Below are 18,369 nucleotides of genomic sequence, written 5' to 3' on the forward strand. Positions count from 1 at the left end.
CTACCGTCTCGGCCGTTACGTTGCATTTCTCTAATTTGACCAATCAAAGGGAAACTGCTACCTTCGCCCGTCTATCAGACGCGACGCGGAGGGGATGAATCCGAGGAGGGCGGAGGGATCGGGAGACGGGGACGGAGGCGTGAGCTGCCCGCCATCGAACTTATATAAGGCAAGTGATGGATGCAATCGTCCTAGTCCCCACGAGACCGCTTTGATCCAGCAACGTCTACGGTCATCGGTGGTGCCTCGAACTGAACGGGACAGGATGAGCGGTTCCGGGAAACCCCTGCTGGGACTGTGGTTGTATCGTAGCGGTGAGGAATGGAACTACAAGGAGGAGAGCCCGATAGCTTTAAAGAATCAGGTACCGTTCGATATTACTTAGTGATGTGGATAAACAAATTCAAACTTTTAAATGCAATGAACCATCCATGTTTCTTTTAGGTAGTACCGTAACTACCATCTACGTCAAATTTTAAATCTACAGTGTCAACAGTTAATAAAATGATCTTGCGTTAGTGACAATTTTCGAAAGAAGTTTCATGATAATTTGTTTTAAAAATAGTTTTTCGGTTTCCGTAAACATTGAAATGATAAAACGTTATCTGGTGATAGTGCTCTATCCAGAAAAGTGTTTTTGGTTGCTATACATTATTTAAAGAAGACGTAGAACATATGGATGAAGATGGGCGTCCTGGTTGTACTCCAGAGATTCAGTATTCTAGAATAGTTGACACAACTTTCCGACACTTCCTGGCACCCACCAATTTGGCATCAAGAAACTTCGTGTTAAGACCTGTGGAACTATTATTTTTCATATTTTTTTTTAATCTGTTCTTTTATATCTTGGCATGGCATTAGTTAAAAGACGTATGGGAAATACAGCGAAAGGACAAAATAACACTTGACTTATACTCTATATTTAACAGGTCAATTGAAAAGTCCCCGGTCTACCATAGTAAAACACATTTACACCATACACTGATTATAGCAACCTTCCAACTTTTTGATACCATTTTTGTAGTACGATTTGTCCTTTGCTTCAAAATAGCTCATTTACGGTCATTCAAAATCATTTTGACGATTCCTTAAATGTTTTCGTCGGTAACAACCTCTTTAGGGCGTCCACTTCATTCACCGTCTTCGGTGCTCATTTCACCACGGCTAAACTTAGCATACCAATTCTTGATAGTTGATTTCCTGGGGCAGTGTCCGGAAACTTGGTATCAAGCCAAGTTTTTGGTTCAATTTTATTTTTTCCCTTCAAAAAAGAATGTTTCATCAACACGTGAAATTCCTTTTTATCCTTTTTTTTTTCACAATAACAAAACTTTCTTTCCTCAAAATGCCATAATTCACAAACTAATGATTCGACAACTGTCGACATCGTGTGCATCTTTTGGGTATTAGGGTTTGCTAAAAACATATGGATTTAATTCTAGTAGCGCCATCTATGTGTCAGGCCGGGGACGGTCAAAGTATATATATATATATATATATATATATATATATATATATATATATATATATATATATATATATATATATATATATATATATATATATATATATATATATTGATTTAAATTACTATAACGACCAACTGTAAGTTAGTCAGTAACTACTAGTAAAAATCTAATATCATCGACAATTGTTTGCTAGCATTCGGATTCCAAGGACTCTACATTAGACCTTGAAAAGATCTCCATCATATTCACCCTGAAGAATCAGGTCGGTGGTTTGGTACGCGCTCTACAAGCCTTCCAAGATCTGGGCATCAGCGTGCAACATATTGAATCCAGACCAAGTCAAACCGGTGATAATCAGGTGGACTTTCTGGTGGATATCGAGACTGATAGTAAGAAAATCGAACAACTCGGACGAATGCTTAAGGTATTGATTTCATTGATCTTCGTGGCGATGGCGCGCATGTTGCTTCTTATGTTGTTTCAGAGGGAGGTACTTACAATGGTGATTGGTTCCTATGGTAGTGGGGTGGAGGAATTTCCGCCACCAACGCCTCTTAGTGCAACAGCTAGTTTTGGTGAGTTTTTTTGTTTAACTTATATTAATCGATATAAGCGCGCCACTGCACCAAATTTGTACAAGATTTGTACAAGAAAAAGCTAATTGAAAAGTTCAGAAACATTTAAATCTCATAAACATTGACCGATTGTTATTCTTTCTTAATTGGTTTAAATCAAAACAGTGTAGAACATGTGCAACTAAATTAATATATTCAATCAAAAGCAATAAAGAAGAAACTAGTTCAAAATTTTATCAAAGTCGCAGTGAAGAACCTAGAGAATGATACAAATATGTTGCTGTTCTAATACGTAATAACACTGTAATGATGCTACTATATTTCTTGAGTTTTTTAACACTTCTTTTAACAAGTAATAATTTTTAAGTATACATTTTGGAAGTGTTTGTTATATTGTATGAACAAATTTTTTATGTTGGGATAGAGTTCAAGGATTTTTGCTTTAATCGTTTAGGAAGCTGACTAACCTTAACTCCATTCTTTATATTTATGATCGATTACTGTACCTGTTTACAAAAACAATAAAAATGATCATCTTTACTAGTACTGCTACTGCTGTTACTCCCAGGCATCATCTCATGTCTTTTTTTGTAATTTAAAGCCCCTAAGGTATGAATTTCAAGTCTGTTTCATTTTGAGTCTGTGGTAATGCCTTCTGGCAAGCAACGTAATATGCCTCGAATACTTCAAATTGGTATCCCACAGCCTATCTAATCTAGTTCTTAAGAGAATCAAGGCAGGCCACACATCATTGTCCTGGTGAAGCAGCACTTTCTGTTTCTTCAAATGCGGCTGTTTTCCGGCGATTTCGTTCTTCAAACGGTCCAATAACGTTATATAATAGTCGCTGTTGATGGTCCTTCCTTTTTCAATGTAGTCAATGAAAATTATTCCAAGCCGACTATTGCATTTTACCACGCTTTGGAGCGAGCTCATAGTGTCCACTCGGATGACTGTCGATTGGACTTCGGAATAAAATGATGGAGTCATGTTTCATCCATTGTCAAATATCGCAAAACCTCGGGTTTATTACGGTTGATCATCTTTAAACACTGCTCCAAATCATCAACTCATTGTTTTTGGTCAAAAGTGAGCTCACCCAATTTGCACAGAACTTTCTCATACCTAAATATTCGTGAATGATATGATGTACACGTTCAGTTGATATCTTTAGAGTGTCTGCTATTTCATTCAATTTAATTTTACGTTCATTCAAAACCATTTTGTGGATTTTTTTAATGTTTTCGTCCGTAGAAACCTCTTTTGAGCGTCCACTGCGTTCACCGTCTTCGGTACTCATTTCACCACGCCTAAACTTAGCATACCAATCTTTGATGGTTGATTTTCCTCGGGCAGTATCCGGAAACTCGACATCAAGCCAAGTTTTTGCTTCAACTGTATTTTTTTCCCTTTAAAAAGCAATATTTTATCAACATGCGAAATTCCTTTTGTTGATGCTGATACTAAATTAAATACACTACAGAAAAAATATGAACGTTGTATATAAAAACATAGCGGCCCGCTCCGACTTTGCACGGGCATAAAATATATATGCCTATGTCACTCAATGAAAACATGATTAAAATCGATCCAGTATTTTTGGTTCATTCATTACTGCCCTTGGCCTGCACGCATTAAATTTGGAGTAAAACAATTCCTCTTCCCCTATACTTACTATGAAGATTTCCTGCTATCTTTGGAATATCTAAATTCATACAATTTTTTTTACATTACACATTTTTAAACGCAAATTTTAAATTTGTAATATCTCCGAAAATATTTGTTTAATTTACATGCTGTAAGGAACCATATTGATCTATATTAATTGCACACTGTATTTAAGGTACTTAATTCGATAAGGATTAATGCCGTATTGCTTAAAATAGCTTCGTAAATAAGCCATTTTCTCACGTAAAAAGTAAACAATAAAAATGGTTAATGTGGGTTATCCCTAAAAGATAAACATATACCATCGCGGACTTTTTTGTAGACCTTTTTATGGTGTACAATACTGTAGTACATTAATTTGATCTAACTCGTAGGGTTAGGCAGCGTTTTTGCTAATTGCTAAATAAGCCTAAAAAAATAGGTTAATTTACGACATCACGTTAGAAACCTCTAAAATTAGCAATGTTGCCTTAGTATATTATGCATGTATTATACATATAAACCTTCCTCTTGAATCACTCTATCTATTGAAAAAAACCGCATCAAAATCCGTTGCGTAGTTTTAAAGATTTAAGCGCACATAGGGATATAGGGACAGAAAAGGCGACTTTGTTTTATACTATGTAGTGATTACATTATATTATAATATAAATCAAAATTACTTTATTGCCAATCTAATAACTTCAGAAATTAGTACGAAACCTTTTGTTAATAATAACGTTCCAACATAAATACTATATTCATTCTCCGTTTATATAGACTTCCATAAAATCAAAAACCATTACACCAACACACAATCCTAACGCTCGCATAAACATTTAATTCCATCTAACTTGGAATCACTCTTGCCACACCGTCCAATCATTAAATCAAAATCGCCCGATTGTAACGGACATTTTTTATCTCCCGTAAGGCCGGGAAATAAATCGATTTTCCATCTCCGTAAATAAACCGGCGGAAACAGTGTAAATTTGGAAGAATCTCTGGGAAATGCTCTCCGGCTAATAGATAATCGCATTTCAGCTACTCCCTCGAAGAAGTGGTGGCGATTTAATGAATACCAAGCAAACATTTTAGAGTCGGAATAGAATTTCTATTTATCTAGAGTGGAGCTTGTTCGAGGAGGTTGTTATACCGGGTGTTTAGTAGTTGCTGAAAATGTTGGAGAATATAATGGGTGATTGGTTGATTGGCGGGTATTTTGGTTGATCAGCGATTTCTATTGATGCAAATGCGTATCAAGTATCAATATATCAACTGTTAAATTGGATGGTTTTGACACTGTTCTAAATAAAATAACCGTTTCAGTTGGTATTAGTGAGTCCTTCAAAGTGTACTGGCGCTAACCATGAAATGCTCTATACTGCATTTTCGATGTTTATTACTTTTTAACCGACTTCAAAAAAAGACGAGTATATTTTGTATGTATGTTCGCCGATTTCTGCGTCATTTATGGAGCGATTTTCAAAATAGTTTTTGATTCGAAAAAGTGCACTTCCTATGTGGTCCCATTTGAACCAAATCAGTATCTGAGACGCACGTACAATGTTTTCACATATTATTTAGCTAAAATAATCAAATAATTATGTATAATGTTATTGCTGAATACACATAGTGATAACAAGATACAGCCCCTCGACGGTTAGGGGTTAGAGGATATTTCTTTAAATATTATGGGGATGTACAGACAACTAATTGTATACTTTGAAGTTATTTAGGTAAGCTGATAATGAAAGCATGGACCGGACCGTTATATCTTTCAGGTGTTTTTAAGGAGTTTTTAATAGGGGTTTGCTTACCAAAGTCATTCAGTGCAAAAGCGGGTCAGTTTGCTTTTTAAGCACTAACCATATCATATGGGAAGCCGTAGAAATATTGTAGGCACATGATGTAGTGGTTGAAGCGTTCAGCTCACATGCGGAGGTCAAGCGTTCGATTCCCAGAGAGGGTCAACGAGTTTTTGTTGTTATTCTAGTTTGGTAGATGTATCATTGTTTCTTTATTTCTATTTTTCCTCATATGAGCTGCACTTTTAGTTGGCCTACCCATTGTAGTACTTAATAAAATAACTGTGTAATTTATTGAGTAAATATCTAACACTAAGAAGAGAAAAATAAAATATTTTTAACAAAAAAATTGAACCGACTTCAAAAAATAAATAAGGAACTCACCAAAAAGTAAAAGATAAACAAACTTAGATTTTTAACAAAAAAAAACGTTTAAAAATGATATATGTACGTAATAATCGTTGTAACAACTAACAAAATAAACAAAAACCTGATTTAAGCTATCTACTACACGTATTTTATATTCTACTACATACACACACAATTTAGCTTAATACCTATCTAAACCAATTTATCAATTTACAATATTATCTTAACTACTACCAATTGAGCAGTTTGAAGTCGGTTCCGAGCCCAGAAAATACAAAAATAATAATGTAATTTTGTGACATTCAAAAAATTAAATTTCGAACAAATCAAATCTAATTTGTTGCTCGTAATCCAAAATACTTCTCAGGGCTTTATCCTGAAATACTTTTTTATTATGAAATACGTATTATATTGATATTGCTACTCGAAGCTCGTCCCGCATAGATCCATATACTGTACTATATATCCATTATCTACTCTACACTTGTGATATACCACAAATGGAAAATATTACGATGGTTACATTTGCTGATGATACTGCGATTATAGCTGTCATAGACAATAGTGAAGAAGCCTCACAGAAATTACAACAGGCAAGTGACAATATAAGTAATTGGACACAAGCTTGGAAAATAAGAATTAATGAAAGTAAGTCTGTACATGTGCAGTTCACCTATAAACAGACCCTACAAGTACCAATAACATTAAATAATACTATCATTCCATATAACAACAACGTTAAATATCTCGGAATGAATCTTGATGCAAAACTTTGCTGGAAGGAACATATAAAGAAGAAAAGAAAAGAACTGGATTTGAAATATAGGAAAATGTACTGGCTAATTGGAAGAAAATCACAATTATCATTACATAATAAATTGCTATTATATAAGCAAATACTGAAACCTATATGGACATCCGGAGTTCAATTATGGGGATGTTCTGCAAAGAGTAACATAAATAAAATACAAATTTTTCAGAACAAAGTCCTGAGAGTTATTGTGGGTGCACCCAAATACTATAGGACTAATTACCTACATCGAGACCTTCAGATACCCACAGTCAGTCAAGAAATCAAGAGAATTGCAAGGGGGCATGAGGAAAGACTCCATTCTCATACGAATATTGAAATATTGCAACTTTTGGATACCACCAGAACAGTACACAGACTCAAAAGAATCAAACCATCTGATCTTGTGTAGTTTGTGTAGTGAGGTGCATATATTAAAAAAATCAGCAGTGACATGTATAAACATTATTTCACCAGAGACTGAGATAGAGCCGATAGGTCCTCTTAGTTATATACCTAGATTTAAGTTATTATAAAGACAAATTGTAGGTTAGACGGGAACAACTAGTAACAATATATTAACTAAATAATAAAAAAAGTGTACTAGTTGGAATATATGGGATTATATTTCTGGGTACTTTGTAGACTGTTATTCCTCGATATAAATTCGAGATGCCTCAAAGTAGCAACAACAGAAATAGTCGTCTCTTCTTCTCTCAAAACAAATTTATTTTAAAGTAAATGAATGTCCCTTCACATTTCATAACTGATATCCATATGGGCTAGAGAATTTGTCGACAGAACAGTAATTTATTATATGTCGATAGTTCTATCCTTATTCGGATATATAATATATATATATATATATATATATATATATATATATATATATATATATATATATAAAGATATATAAACATAAGATATATATATAAAGAATGCTCGCTGAGAAGAAATTTTCGTCGAATGAAGAGGTGATCGACGAAACTGAGGCCTATTATGCACCAAAGGACAATTCGTACTACAAAAAAATGTATCGAAAAGTTGAAGGGTCGCTATAATCAGTTTTTCACCCTTGAAGATTCACCATGTTGAATGAAAAAACTAATTTTGCCAAAAAAATTTGTTTTACTATGATAAGCCGGGGACTTTTCAATTGACCCGTTACTGATATCTCTTATTTGCAAGATTGATTGAAAAAGACAGATTTAGTCTCATTCAGTATTTTTTTGTTTGCAATTTCATTGTTATTGCTCGTGCCCACTTTACCTTATCATTACCAGTTCTTGCACCATACTAACAACATAAAAATAGTTTCGTATCACTATCAACAAAACCGAAATTCCTATGATTTATTGTATTTATTTATGTTACCTTGGGAACAGTCAGGGATATGTTTTAGTAATAGTAACACAAAGTGTAACATAAATGTGCCACTTGCATGGTACGTAGTTTTTTTTTCTTTCGGTTAAACAGCAACGTACAATATTGACCGTCTGATAGTCAAGAATTGATGACAAATAGACTTTCTGCAATCTCAAAACAAGCTTTCATCATCGACGTCTATATTTATCCGACTATTAGTAGCTCTGTAATGACATACTCGATTTTTAGTTTACTACAATGCATAGATCGCTTCACAATCGTCCCGCTGTTGCAGATTTCGACGACATGCCTTGGTTTCCGAAGAAGATCTCCGAACTGGACAACGCCCAGAACGTTCTGATGTACGGCAGCGAGTTGGACGCCGACCATCCCGGATTCAAGGACCCGGTATACAGGAAGAGACGGGAACAGTTCTTCAGAATCGCTATGAATTACAAACAGTGAGATACAGCGTTAAGTTTGTTATTTACTATGTCTAATTGAATTGATTTTGTTCGTATTAGCGGTCAAACCATACCAAAAGTAAAGTACACAGAAGAGGAAGTAAAGACCTGGTAAGCATCTTAGTTTTCATGTTCATATCATCTATTGTGATCGTTGCTTAAAAAAAGGCATTTGTTAATAACTTATGGTTCAACAACAGAAATATTTACCACCTTTTAATACAACTTATTTCCCATCTTTGTTGGTGTTTCTTACAGAAAAAATATGGACATTTCCGACTTCATATTTTCCTGTGAATATTCTCACTTCTGTTTTGATACTCAATGGATAGTGCTGAATCAATTTTTCTTTCATCGTATCATAGAAATTTTAGTGGACATATTAAGTACTTGCATGTATTCTAATCATTTTTTTAATTTTAAAAGCCATTTATTACAAATTATTTTTACAATCTTTACAGCTATATTACAAGTGTGATTACTAAGTCACTTCCGCACTTCAGAGTCTGAACTTTTTTGTTGAATCTATATCTGTTACTTCTCGAAGTACCATGTTGAATTACATCCGTTAGTACCGGAACGCTGATTCAATAGGGTCAAAAATAGGTTGTTCTCAGAGATGTCAGTGATTCACGAAACTGACATCAATTAGTTCCTGTGTATCTTTCTTTAAATAAAAGTAAACTGTTTCTTAATCGCTTATATTACTTATAGTCTATTTAAAGTTTATTTGTATATGCGTCATCGAAATTTGTGACATCAAAACGTCGCAATGTTGTCGCATCAACTCCGATTTTTTGTTCAGTTTGGCTTTGACATACAAGAAAATTCTAATCTAAATAAAATAATTGAACAAAAATGTTAGTAGTAGTTGTAGATCTGGGGAATACGGTGGATGGTGAAGCAGTTCGAAGCCCAATTCATGGATTTTTGACACGGTGCATTGTCTTGGTGAAGCAGCATCGGTCCAATAACGCTATGTAATAGTCGCTGTTGATGGTTCTTCCTTTTTCAAGGTAGTCAATGAAAATTATTCCACGCGCATCCCAAAATACAGACGCCATAACCTTGCCAACTGACTGTTGACTGTCGATTGGACTTCGGAGTAATTGATGGAGCCATGTTTCATCTATTGTCACATATCGACGGAAAAACTCGGGTTTATTATGGTTGATTATCTTCAGACACTGCTCCGAATCATCAACTCATCGTTGTTTTTGGTCAAAATTGAGCTCACGCGGCACACAGTTTGTACAGAGCTTTCTCATACCCAAATATTCGTGAATAATATGATGTCAGTTTCAATTTACGGTCATTCCAAATCATTTTGTGGATTTCTTTAATATTTTCGTCGGTAACAACCTCTTTTGGGCATCTACTGCTTTCACCGTCTTCGGTACTCATTTCACCACGTCTAAAGTTAGCATACCAATCCTTGATGGTTGATTTTCCTGGAGCGGTGTCCGGAAACTCGACATCAAGCCAGGTTTTTGTTTCAACTGTATTTTTTCCCTTCAAAAAGCAATATTTTATCAACACGCGAATTTCCTTTTTATCCATTATTTTCACAATAACAAAAGTTGCTTCACTCAAAATGCTATAATTCACAAACTAATGATCCGACAACTGTCAAATTTACGCACGTATCTTTTGAGGGTTAGGGCTAAGTAAAAAACATATGGATTACATTGTAGTAGCGCCATCTTTTTGTCAGGGCGGAGACTTTTCAATTGACCTGTTATATCTGATGTAGCAGCCATTGATGGGGATATAAGCGGAATTACTTTTTTTTACCATTGACAAAAATATTCTCATTGACGCAATTGCCGCTGAATGGCAATAATGGAACGATTATTCTCCATAAACATTGTCACTATTTCTGCTCGTTCTTGTTGGTGTCTCACAATGGTTAAAGCGAAACTGAGCTAAACGTTGCTAAGTGAGCACAACCAAGATCCCAATCGAGACTTTTGCTCCACCTAAGTGTCAAATCAAAATGGCAGCGGTACTTTTGCCTCGCCTTATATAAGAAACCGTGAATATGAAATACGATATTTTCGAAAACGCTTTGATATCTCTCATCAATAGGGGCGTAGTCTTCCGTGAACTACAGAAGCTCTATCAACAACACGCCTGCAAAGAGTACCTAGAGAACTGGCCCCAACTGGTCAAGTATTGCGGTTATCGCGAGGACAACCTTCCCCAACTCCAGGACGTCAGCCAGTTCCTGAAACGTAAAACCGGCTTTCAACTACGCCCGGTCGCCGGGTACTTGAGTCCTAGGGACTTCCTCAGCGGTCTGGCCTTCAGGGTGTTCCACTGCACCCAGTACATCCGACATTCCAGCGATCCCTTCTACACTCCGGAACCGTAAGTACGAAAGTAGATGTAAACGCGACCAGGCGACGATGTTTACGTTTCAGCGACTGCTGTCACGAGCTGCTGGGTCACATGCCCCTTCTAGCCAACACGAGTTTCGCCCAGTTCTCGCAGGAGATCGGTCTAGCCAGTCTAGGCGCCAGCGACGAAGACGTCAACAAGTTGGCAACAGTAATAGTTCTTGAACAATAGTATCATTAGTATTGTGAATTCATTTTGAGAGATTATTTCTGCGACATATCGTATAATCGTATTTTTTAAATCTTTTTCTATCAGTACTCTAATTCTAAGTACTAAAAATAACGCGTGCTTGAAAACCATCGAAACCTGTGTCTAGAACAAGTATTAAGTGTTTGCAACGATATCTACTGATGAAAATGTAAAGTATCAACACTATCTGTTTAACATTTCTCTATATAGGACCACAGTTCTCAAAATTGCACTTTCGGTATTCTTACTTTTGTCTTCGATTTGAATAAATTTGCTGCCGAAGTTCATCAAACGCTTTCTGGAAACTGGTAAATGGTGATGCTACTCTGTCAGATCCGAATTTTTTGTTTTATTTTCGACGATTTAAAGTGATTATATTGATGGACCAAATAAGTTCGAAGATAATGAATTGCGAGACTTACTTGATGAAAATCCAGCTCAAACTCCCAAATTACCTTCATAAAGATTAGCAGATGATGAAGCAACTGGCTCCAGACTTTTACATACGATGGGAAATACCCAAACGGAGGGAAAATGACAATCCCAAGTACAAGAAGTCATGTATGTTATTACCCCCGGAGAGGCTTCGACATCGACACTGAAACGGAATATTCATGGTCATAAAGACTTGCTGTACGTGTAGTTACTAGAACCGAATGAAACTGCTACTCCAGATGTCTACCGACTCCATTTGAACAAATTCAATGAATTGTGATTGCAAAAAAGTTTATTTTCCTGAGGCAGTGTCCGGAAACTCGGCATCAAGCCAAGTTTTTGCTTGAATTGTTTTTTTCCTTCAAAAAGTAATATTTTATCAAGACGCGAAATTCCTTTTTATCCATTTTTTTCATAATAACAAAAGTTGCTTCACTTAAAATGCTATAATTCAGAAACTAATAATCCGACAGCTGTCAAGTCATCTTACGCATGTTTTGAGGGTTTGGACTAACTAAAAAACATATGGATTTAATTCTAGTAGCGCCATCTATGTATCAGGCCGGGGACTTTTCAATTGCCCTATTATGTAGAAGAATCATAGAACCATCGAATTTAACAGTTATGATTAGGTTTCTTTTGAGGTGTGCTGAGTATTTGTTTGTTTTTTAAAGTATTTCAACTCCTCTGTCATTTGGTAAGAACAAAATGCTATCACTATGATTTACGACATGCATTTTCCTCAAAAATAATTCACACTCTTAGGGAACGACAACATTATTAACTACGCTTTTTTGTAGTTATACTTCTTTACTGTCGAATTCGGATTGTGCAAGCAGGAAGGCGAACTGAAGGTATACGGCGCAGGACTGTTGAGCAGCGTCGCGGAACTGAAGCACGCCATCGAAAACACCGACACCAAGATAAAGAGGTTCGATCCCGACCTGACCTGTCAGCAGGAATGCATCATCACCGATTACCAGTTGGGTTATTGGTACACCGACTCGTTCGAAGAGGCCAAAGAGAAAATGAGGTACGTACCACCGACCGACACAATTAAAACAAGATACCGATCGAGTTATTGCAGGACATTCGCGGAAACCATCCAGAAACCCTTCGGATTGCGGTACAACCCGTACACTCAAAGCGTGGAAGTGTTGAGCAACGCTCAGAAGATCACCGCGGTTGTCTCGGAGCTCAGGGGTGATTTGTGCATCGTCAACAGCGCCCTGAAGAAGATCAGCGCCAGGGATTCCACCCTGGACATCAACAGGATAGCGAACTTGCTGCAGAACGGATTGATTACCGAAAATCAGCAGCCGATCGAAGAGAATGGAGACACCGAAAGTCCCAAGAAGGATGATGCCAAGCAGTGAAATGTATTGGATGGTAAAATATATTTATATTTACTATATATAACATGATATAGTGTTAAGACAGATAATAATGTAAAAATGAGATATATAAGATAACGCAACGACTTATAAAATAAAGGCATATGAAACTAACGTGTTGGTATCTACCCTCTCGCAATGACCAGTCGAATAAGAACAACTAAATATCAATAAAATACATTTATCTTGTTGCGTATGAATTGTGCCTTAGAGTTTTTCTTTATTCTAGCCTGGAGGCGTGAATTTTAGGTATTTTTTCAATTAAAATTTGAAAAAAAAACATTTTTATTACCCATTTGTTGGGCCTCGAGAAAATTTTTTGTCATATCGATATTTTGAACAATTCAAGGAAAAATATCGATATTTTTAAGAAAAAATATATTTACTAAAAATAATCGAAAGGTTTTCTGTGATGTTTATAATAATTTTAATAAATTTAATCTTTTAAATGCTCTAAACTATGTTTAAAATAATTTTTTTTTGGAAAAATATCGTCTAAAAAAAATATCGATATATATATTTTAATATATCGATATTTTGAACAATTTAAGGAAAAATATCGATATATCGGCGAGAAAAAAATCGATTTCTTTGCAACAACTAGGAAATGTATCGATATTTTTAAGAAAAAATAAAAATATTGACCTATCGACGCAGAAATATATCGATATTCTCTTAATATTTTAAGAAGTAGCTACGTTTTTAATAAACTTTTTGAAAGGTTTTCTATGATGTTTAAAATAATTTTAATAAATTTAATCTTTTAAATGCTCTAAACTACGTTTAAAATATTTTTTTTTGGAAAAATATCGTCTAACAAAAATATCGATATATATTTTAATATATCGATATTTTGAACAATTTAAGGAAAAATATCGATATATCGGCGAGAAAAAAATCGATTTCTTTGCAACAACTAGGAACTAGGAAATATATCGATATTTTTAAGAAAAAATAAAAATATTGATCTATCGACACAGAAATATATCGATATTCTCTTAATATTTTAAGAAGTAGCTACGTTTTTAATTAACCTCTAAAAATTGGAGTACCGAAATTCACTAAAAATTTACTTAGATTTACTAAAAATAATCGAAAGGTTTTCTGTGATGTTTATAATAATTTTAATAAATTTAATCTTTTAAATGCTCTAAACTATGTTTAAAATAATTTTTTTTTGGAAAAATATCGTCTAAAAAAAATATCGATATATATATTTTAATATATCGATATTTTGAACAATTTAAGGAAAAATATCGATATTTTTAAGAAAAAATAAAAATATTGATCTATCGACACAGAAATATATCGATATTCTCTTAATATTTTAAGAAGTAGCTACGTTTTTAATTAACCTCTAAAAATTGGAGTACCGAAATTCACTGAGCCTTTAAAATTAAATTGATTTACTAAAAATAATCGAAAGGTTTTCTATGATGTTTAAAATAATTTTAATAAATTTAACTCTTTAAATGCTCTAAACTATGTTTAAAATAATTTTTTTTTGGAAAAATATCGTCTAAAAAAATATCGATATATATATTTTAATATATCGATATTTTGAACAATTTAACGAAAAATATCGATATTATTTTTAAGAAAAAATAAAAATATTGATCTATCGACACAGAAATATATCGATATTTTCTTAATATTTTAAGATGTAGCTACGTTTTTAATAAACTTTTTGAAAGGTTTTCTATGATGTTTAAAATAATTTCAATAAATTTAATCTTTTAAATGCTCTAAACTACGTTTAAATTTTTTTTTTTTGGAAAAATATCGTCTAAAAAAAATATCGATATATATATTTTAATATATCGATATTTTGAACAATTTAAGGAAAAATATCGATATATCGGGGAGAAAAAAAAATCGATTTCTTTGCAACAACTAGGAAATATATCGATATTTTTATGAAAAAATAAAAATATTGATATATCGACCCGAAAACATATCGATATGCTCTAAATATTTTAAGAAGTGTCTACATTTTTAATAAACTTTTAAAATTAAGCCCTGAAATGTTCTGAGCCTTTAAAATTTAGTAGATTTACTAAAAATAATTGAAAGATTTTCTATAATGTTTAAGGAATATCTTTTAAATACCTTAAACTATCTTGAAAATTATTTGTTTGAAAAACAAATCGATATATCGGCCAAAAATATCGATATATATTTGTAATATCGATATTTTTTGCCATTCCTAATTTAAAGACTACTCAAAAGAAAATAAATGAAAAAAATTTAAAAGGTGGTATCTCATTTTTTTATTATTTATGATTACAGTTGGGTTAGGAGGTTAGTTTCTCCTCATTTTTTGCGATTCTCTTGATTTTCTGAGTGACAGTTGGAATCTGAAGGTCTCGGTTTAAGTATTCAGCCCTGTAGTATCTGGGTGCACCTACATTATTTATCAGGACGTTGGTCTAGAAAACTTGTATTTGTGTTGCTTCCGCGGATCATCGCCATAATTTTATTCCGTATGTCCATATAGGTTTCAATATTTGCTTGTATAATAAAAATTTATTATCGACTGATAATTGTAATTTTATTCCAGTCAACGAATACGTTTTGCTATATTTGAAATCCAGTTCTTTCCTTTCTTCTTTACATGTTCCTTCCAGCAAGGTTTTGCGACAAGATTCATTCCGAGATACTTAGCGTTGTTGCTATATGGAATCACAGTATTACTTATTGTTGTTGGTGTTTGAGCAGTCTGATTATACGTGAACTGCACATGCACAGGTTTACATTCATTAATTTGCGTTTTTCAAGTTTGGGTCCAATTACTTTTATTGCCACTTGCTTGTTATAATTTTCGTGTGGCTTCTTCGCTATTGTATCCGATAGCAAGAATAGGAGTATCATCAGCAACTGTAGCCATCGTGATATTTTCCATTTATGATATATCACAAGTATAGAATAGGTAAAGAATTGCTCTCAATGCAGTTCCCTCTATTACACCTGCTTTAGCTTCTTTTGTTTAAAAAAAGACACGACCTCGGCAATACAATTGCCCATTGACCTGAATCAAAAATATATTCTTAATATAGAGTTAGAGCTAGGAATGACTTGCTAAAGCGGCAAGTTACAGCTGTTCGGGAAAACAGTACTTTTTTACCATTTTTAACATTTCGGAATAATTTTAAAACAGTAAAAGTAGAAGCAAATTTCGTCGTACTGTTACTTTGATCCAATATAAGAATACACACGGAAGTCAGTTCAGTAGAACTTGAGATATCATGTCATCTATCTCGAAAAATCTAGTCTATAGAAAACAACAGTGTTTTCCTGTTTTTAGAACTCCAAATTGTGCCCTTGAAAAAGTGTATAAACTAGAAAATTTTCCCGTTATTTTTGCGGGAGAAACTAATGTTGAGAAGTATTGTATTACCGTAGTTTATAGGGAATATTTTCTTTCTGAAAGGGCTTATAAAAATATACGTTTTCATTTTTTTATTGATATATTATTAGTAATCTTCGCCGAATACTTCACCATTTATTTCTATAGTGACTTAAAACTAGGTACTGTTCTAGGAAGTAGGTCCTTTGGTCCTTACTTAGTCTTTAATAAAATAAAGGTTAGTAACACTTTTCAGTGTTTTTACCATTTAATACACTACTACAGACAACTACACAAGATTTGGCTCTTTTTTCAGTTAATCGTTATCCTGTATTGTTGCCATACAATGCCAAAAACTATTCCGATTTTGTCGTCGACGCAGCATTTCACACAAGACGAAACTCCTTTCAGTGTCTTTTGGCTTTAATTCATAGGGCACAATATATCCCAGCTTTTGGACCATTTCCATGTTGTGTTACATAGAGTAATCCCTTCAAATCCTTATCTCCTTTTTTTTTGGCTGTCCAGAACACTCTTGGCTTCGGTGTCGAAATCACCAGTTTTACAACGTCGAGAGCAGTATACGCATGTTGAAATCGATAGAGCATAGCTGTCATAAGCTTCCCACAACATTCGGTGACCTTCGGCCATCTTTCTCCTTCAAATTGGAGCAAAAAAGTAAAACTTCCCGCAAATGCGATTTGCTCGGTACAAATTCAGACATTTTCAATTCAATGGAAAAAGGTTTTGTTCACAATTCGACGAAACGACACAAACTGAAAAGTAAAGCCTCATCATGAAGCTCGTTACAAATGTAACGGGCGATCGAATAAACAGCAACACCATATGTTGTAAATCCTTTAATATTATCCAATAGGCAATTGGATAGATGAAAGAATATTTATAGTTAAATATCGCAATCTTTTAATCATAAAATGACGACTTTGAACTGATTTCCCCAAGCACAATTTGTTCGTCCCGATTTACCGGCAACCGTCACGCGAACCATAGAATAAAAAAGATGCAACTCAATAGGGGACTCTGGCGCAAAGTTTTGCTTTGCCCAACATCTAGAGGGCGCCATAATGAACCATTCAAGTAACTTTTTAACTTTTTAACAAGAAATATTTTACTGCGAAGACATTTGATTGGCTCATTAGTCATGTTTAGCACGTGACAGCCTTGACGTCATGTTTAATCGGCCAATGAAATTAAATAAAAAACAATTTTTTTCTGAAATAAATTTATTAAATAAAATTCAATTAAATGTAAATATAATATGTAACAATAAATAAATATAAATATAATATAAAAATAAATATATCTAAAAAATGTATATATATATATATATATATATATATATATATATATATATATATATGTATATATATATATATAAAAGACATAGCCCAAAGACCTACTGGCAGTATAATAAAACAATTTTGTTGGAGTCTGGAGCACAGGATATTGCCCTGCCTCTATAAAATCAGTCTCAATTTGTGGGTCTACTGATTTATTCATAATTGTAGGTAAACAAAAATCACACTTAATTTCTTTTCTGAAAAGTTTTACTAAATAACCTGAGATGTACGCTATGGTACAACGTAAAACTTTGTTTGGTCTTATAGGAACATCTGGAACTGAAGTTATAGAGTCAAGTAATTAACGATAAGAATGAGCAGAGGGGGATACTGGCCAAATTAATACAAACTTTACCGCTACCTTCTGGGGTTTGTTCAAACGCCGATGACACTTGCTTCGAACACCCTGGTTGTGGGCCTGGAACGATAGAAATAGGCACTACCAATATAGTGAGACAGTTTAGAAATTAATGGTAACAATTATCAAGAGAAATATGACTGGCTTCTTCAATTTACTTTCTATATCATTTGCATTTTGATCCACTTTCATTTGTACATATTCTGGACTCGTGGTATTATTTTCACCATCACTAAATTGTTCATAAGTACTTAAAGCAAAGTTTAAATGTATCACAAAAATGTCTATGACACACGCGGTAAAGATCATACATCTGTTTCATGTTTAACCTTACCAGTTTAGGATTTTTAATGTTTTCTACTCATTCCTTAAAGATCGCCGGGTACTTCTTTAACGCAA

At 33.9% G+C, this 18,369-nt stretch overlaps 2 protein-coding genes across 3 annotated transcripts in view; both read left to right on the forward strand.

The window, feature by feature from the left end:
• On the forward strand, positions 1-13,019 carry Trhn (tryptophan hydroxylase). The gene is made up of 9 exons (XM_076415624.1): positions 1-364; positions 1,663-1,893; positions 1,954-2,044; positions 8,319-8,484; positions 8,548-8,598; positions 10,576-10,857; positions 10,911-11,037; positions 12,312-12,544; positions 12,599-13,019. Exons 1-9 carry the CDS (start codon positions 95-97, stop codon positions 12,885-12,887), a joined length of 1,740 nt encoding a protein of 579 aa, XP_076271739.1. The 5' UTR covers positions 1-94; the 3' UTR covers positions 12,888-13,019.
• The window catches only part of Aplip1 (JNK-interacting protein Aplip1), a 24,791-nt gene continuing 19,181 nt past the window's right edge, over positions 12,760-18,369 (forward strand). For both annotated transcript variants that reach the window (XM_076415627.1, XM_076415628.1), the window contains exon 1: positions 12,760-12,900. The gene's annotated coding sequence lies outside the window, so the exon portion shown is untranslated. The remainder of the gene's footprint in view (positions 12,901-18,369) is intronic.

Source organism: Rhynchophorus ferrugineus, unplaced genomic scaffold (genome assembly GCF_030347505.1).
Source record: "Rhynchophorus ferrugineus isolate W39M unplaced genomic scaffold, kcgeb_rfMv2 rfM10, whole genome shotgun sequence".
NCBI classification, from domain to species: domain Eukaryota; kingdom Metazoa; phylum Arthropoda; class Insecta; order Coleoptera; family Curculionidae; genus Rhynchophorus; species Rhynchophorus ferrugineus.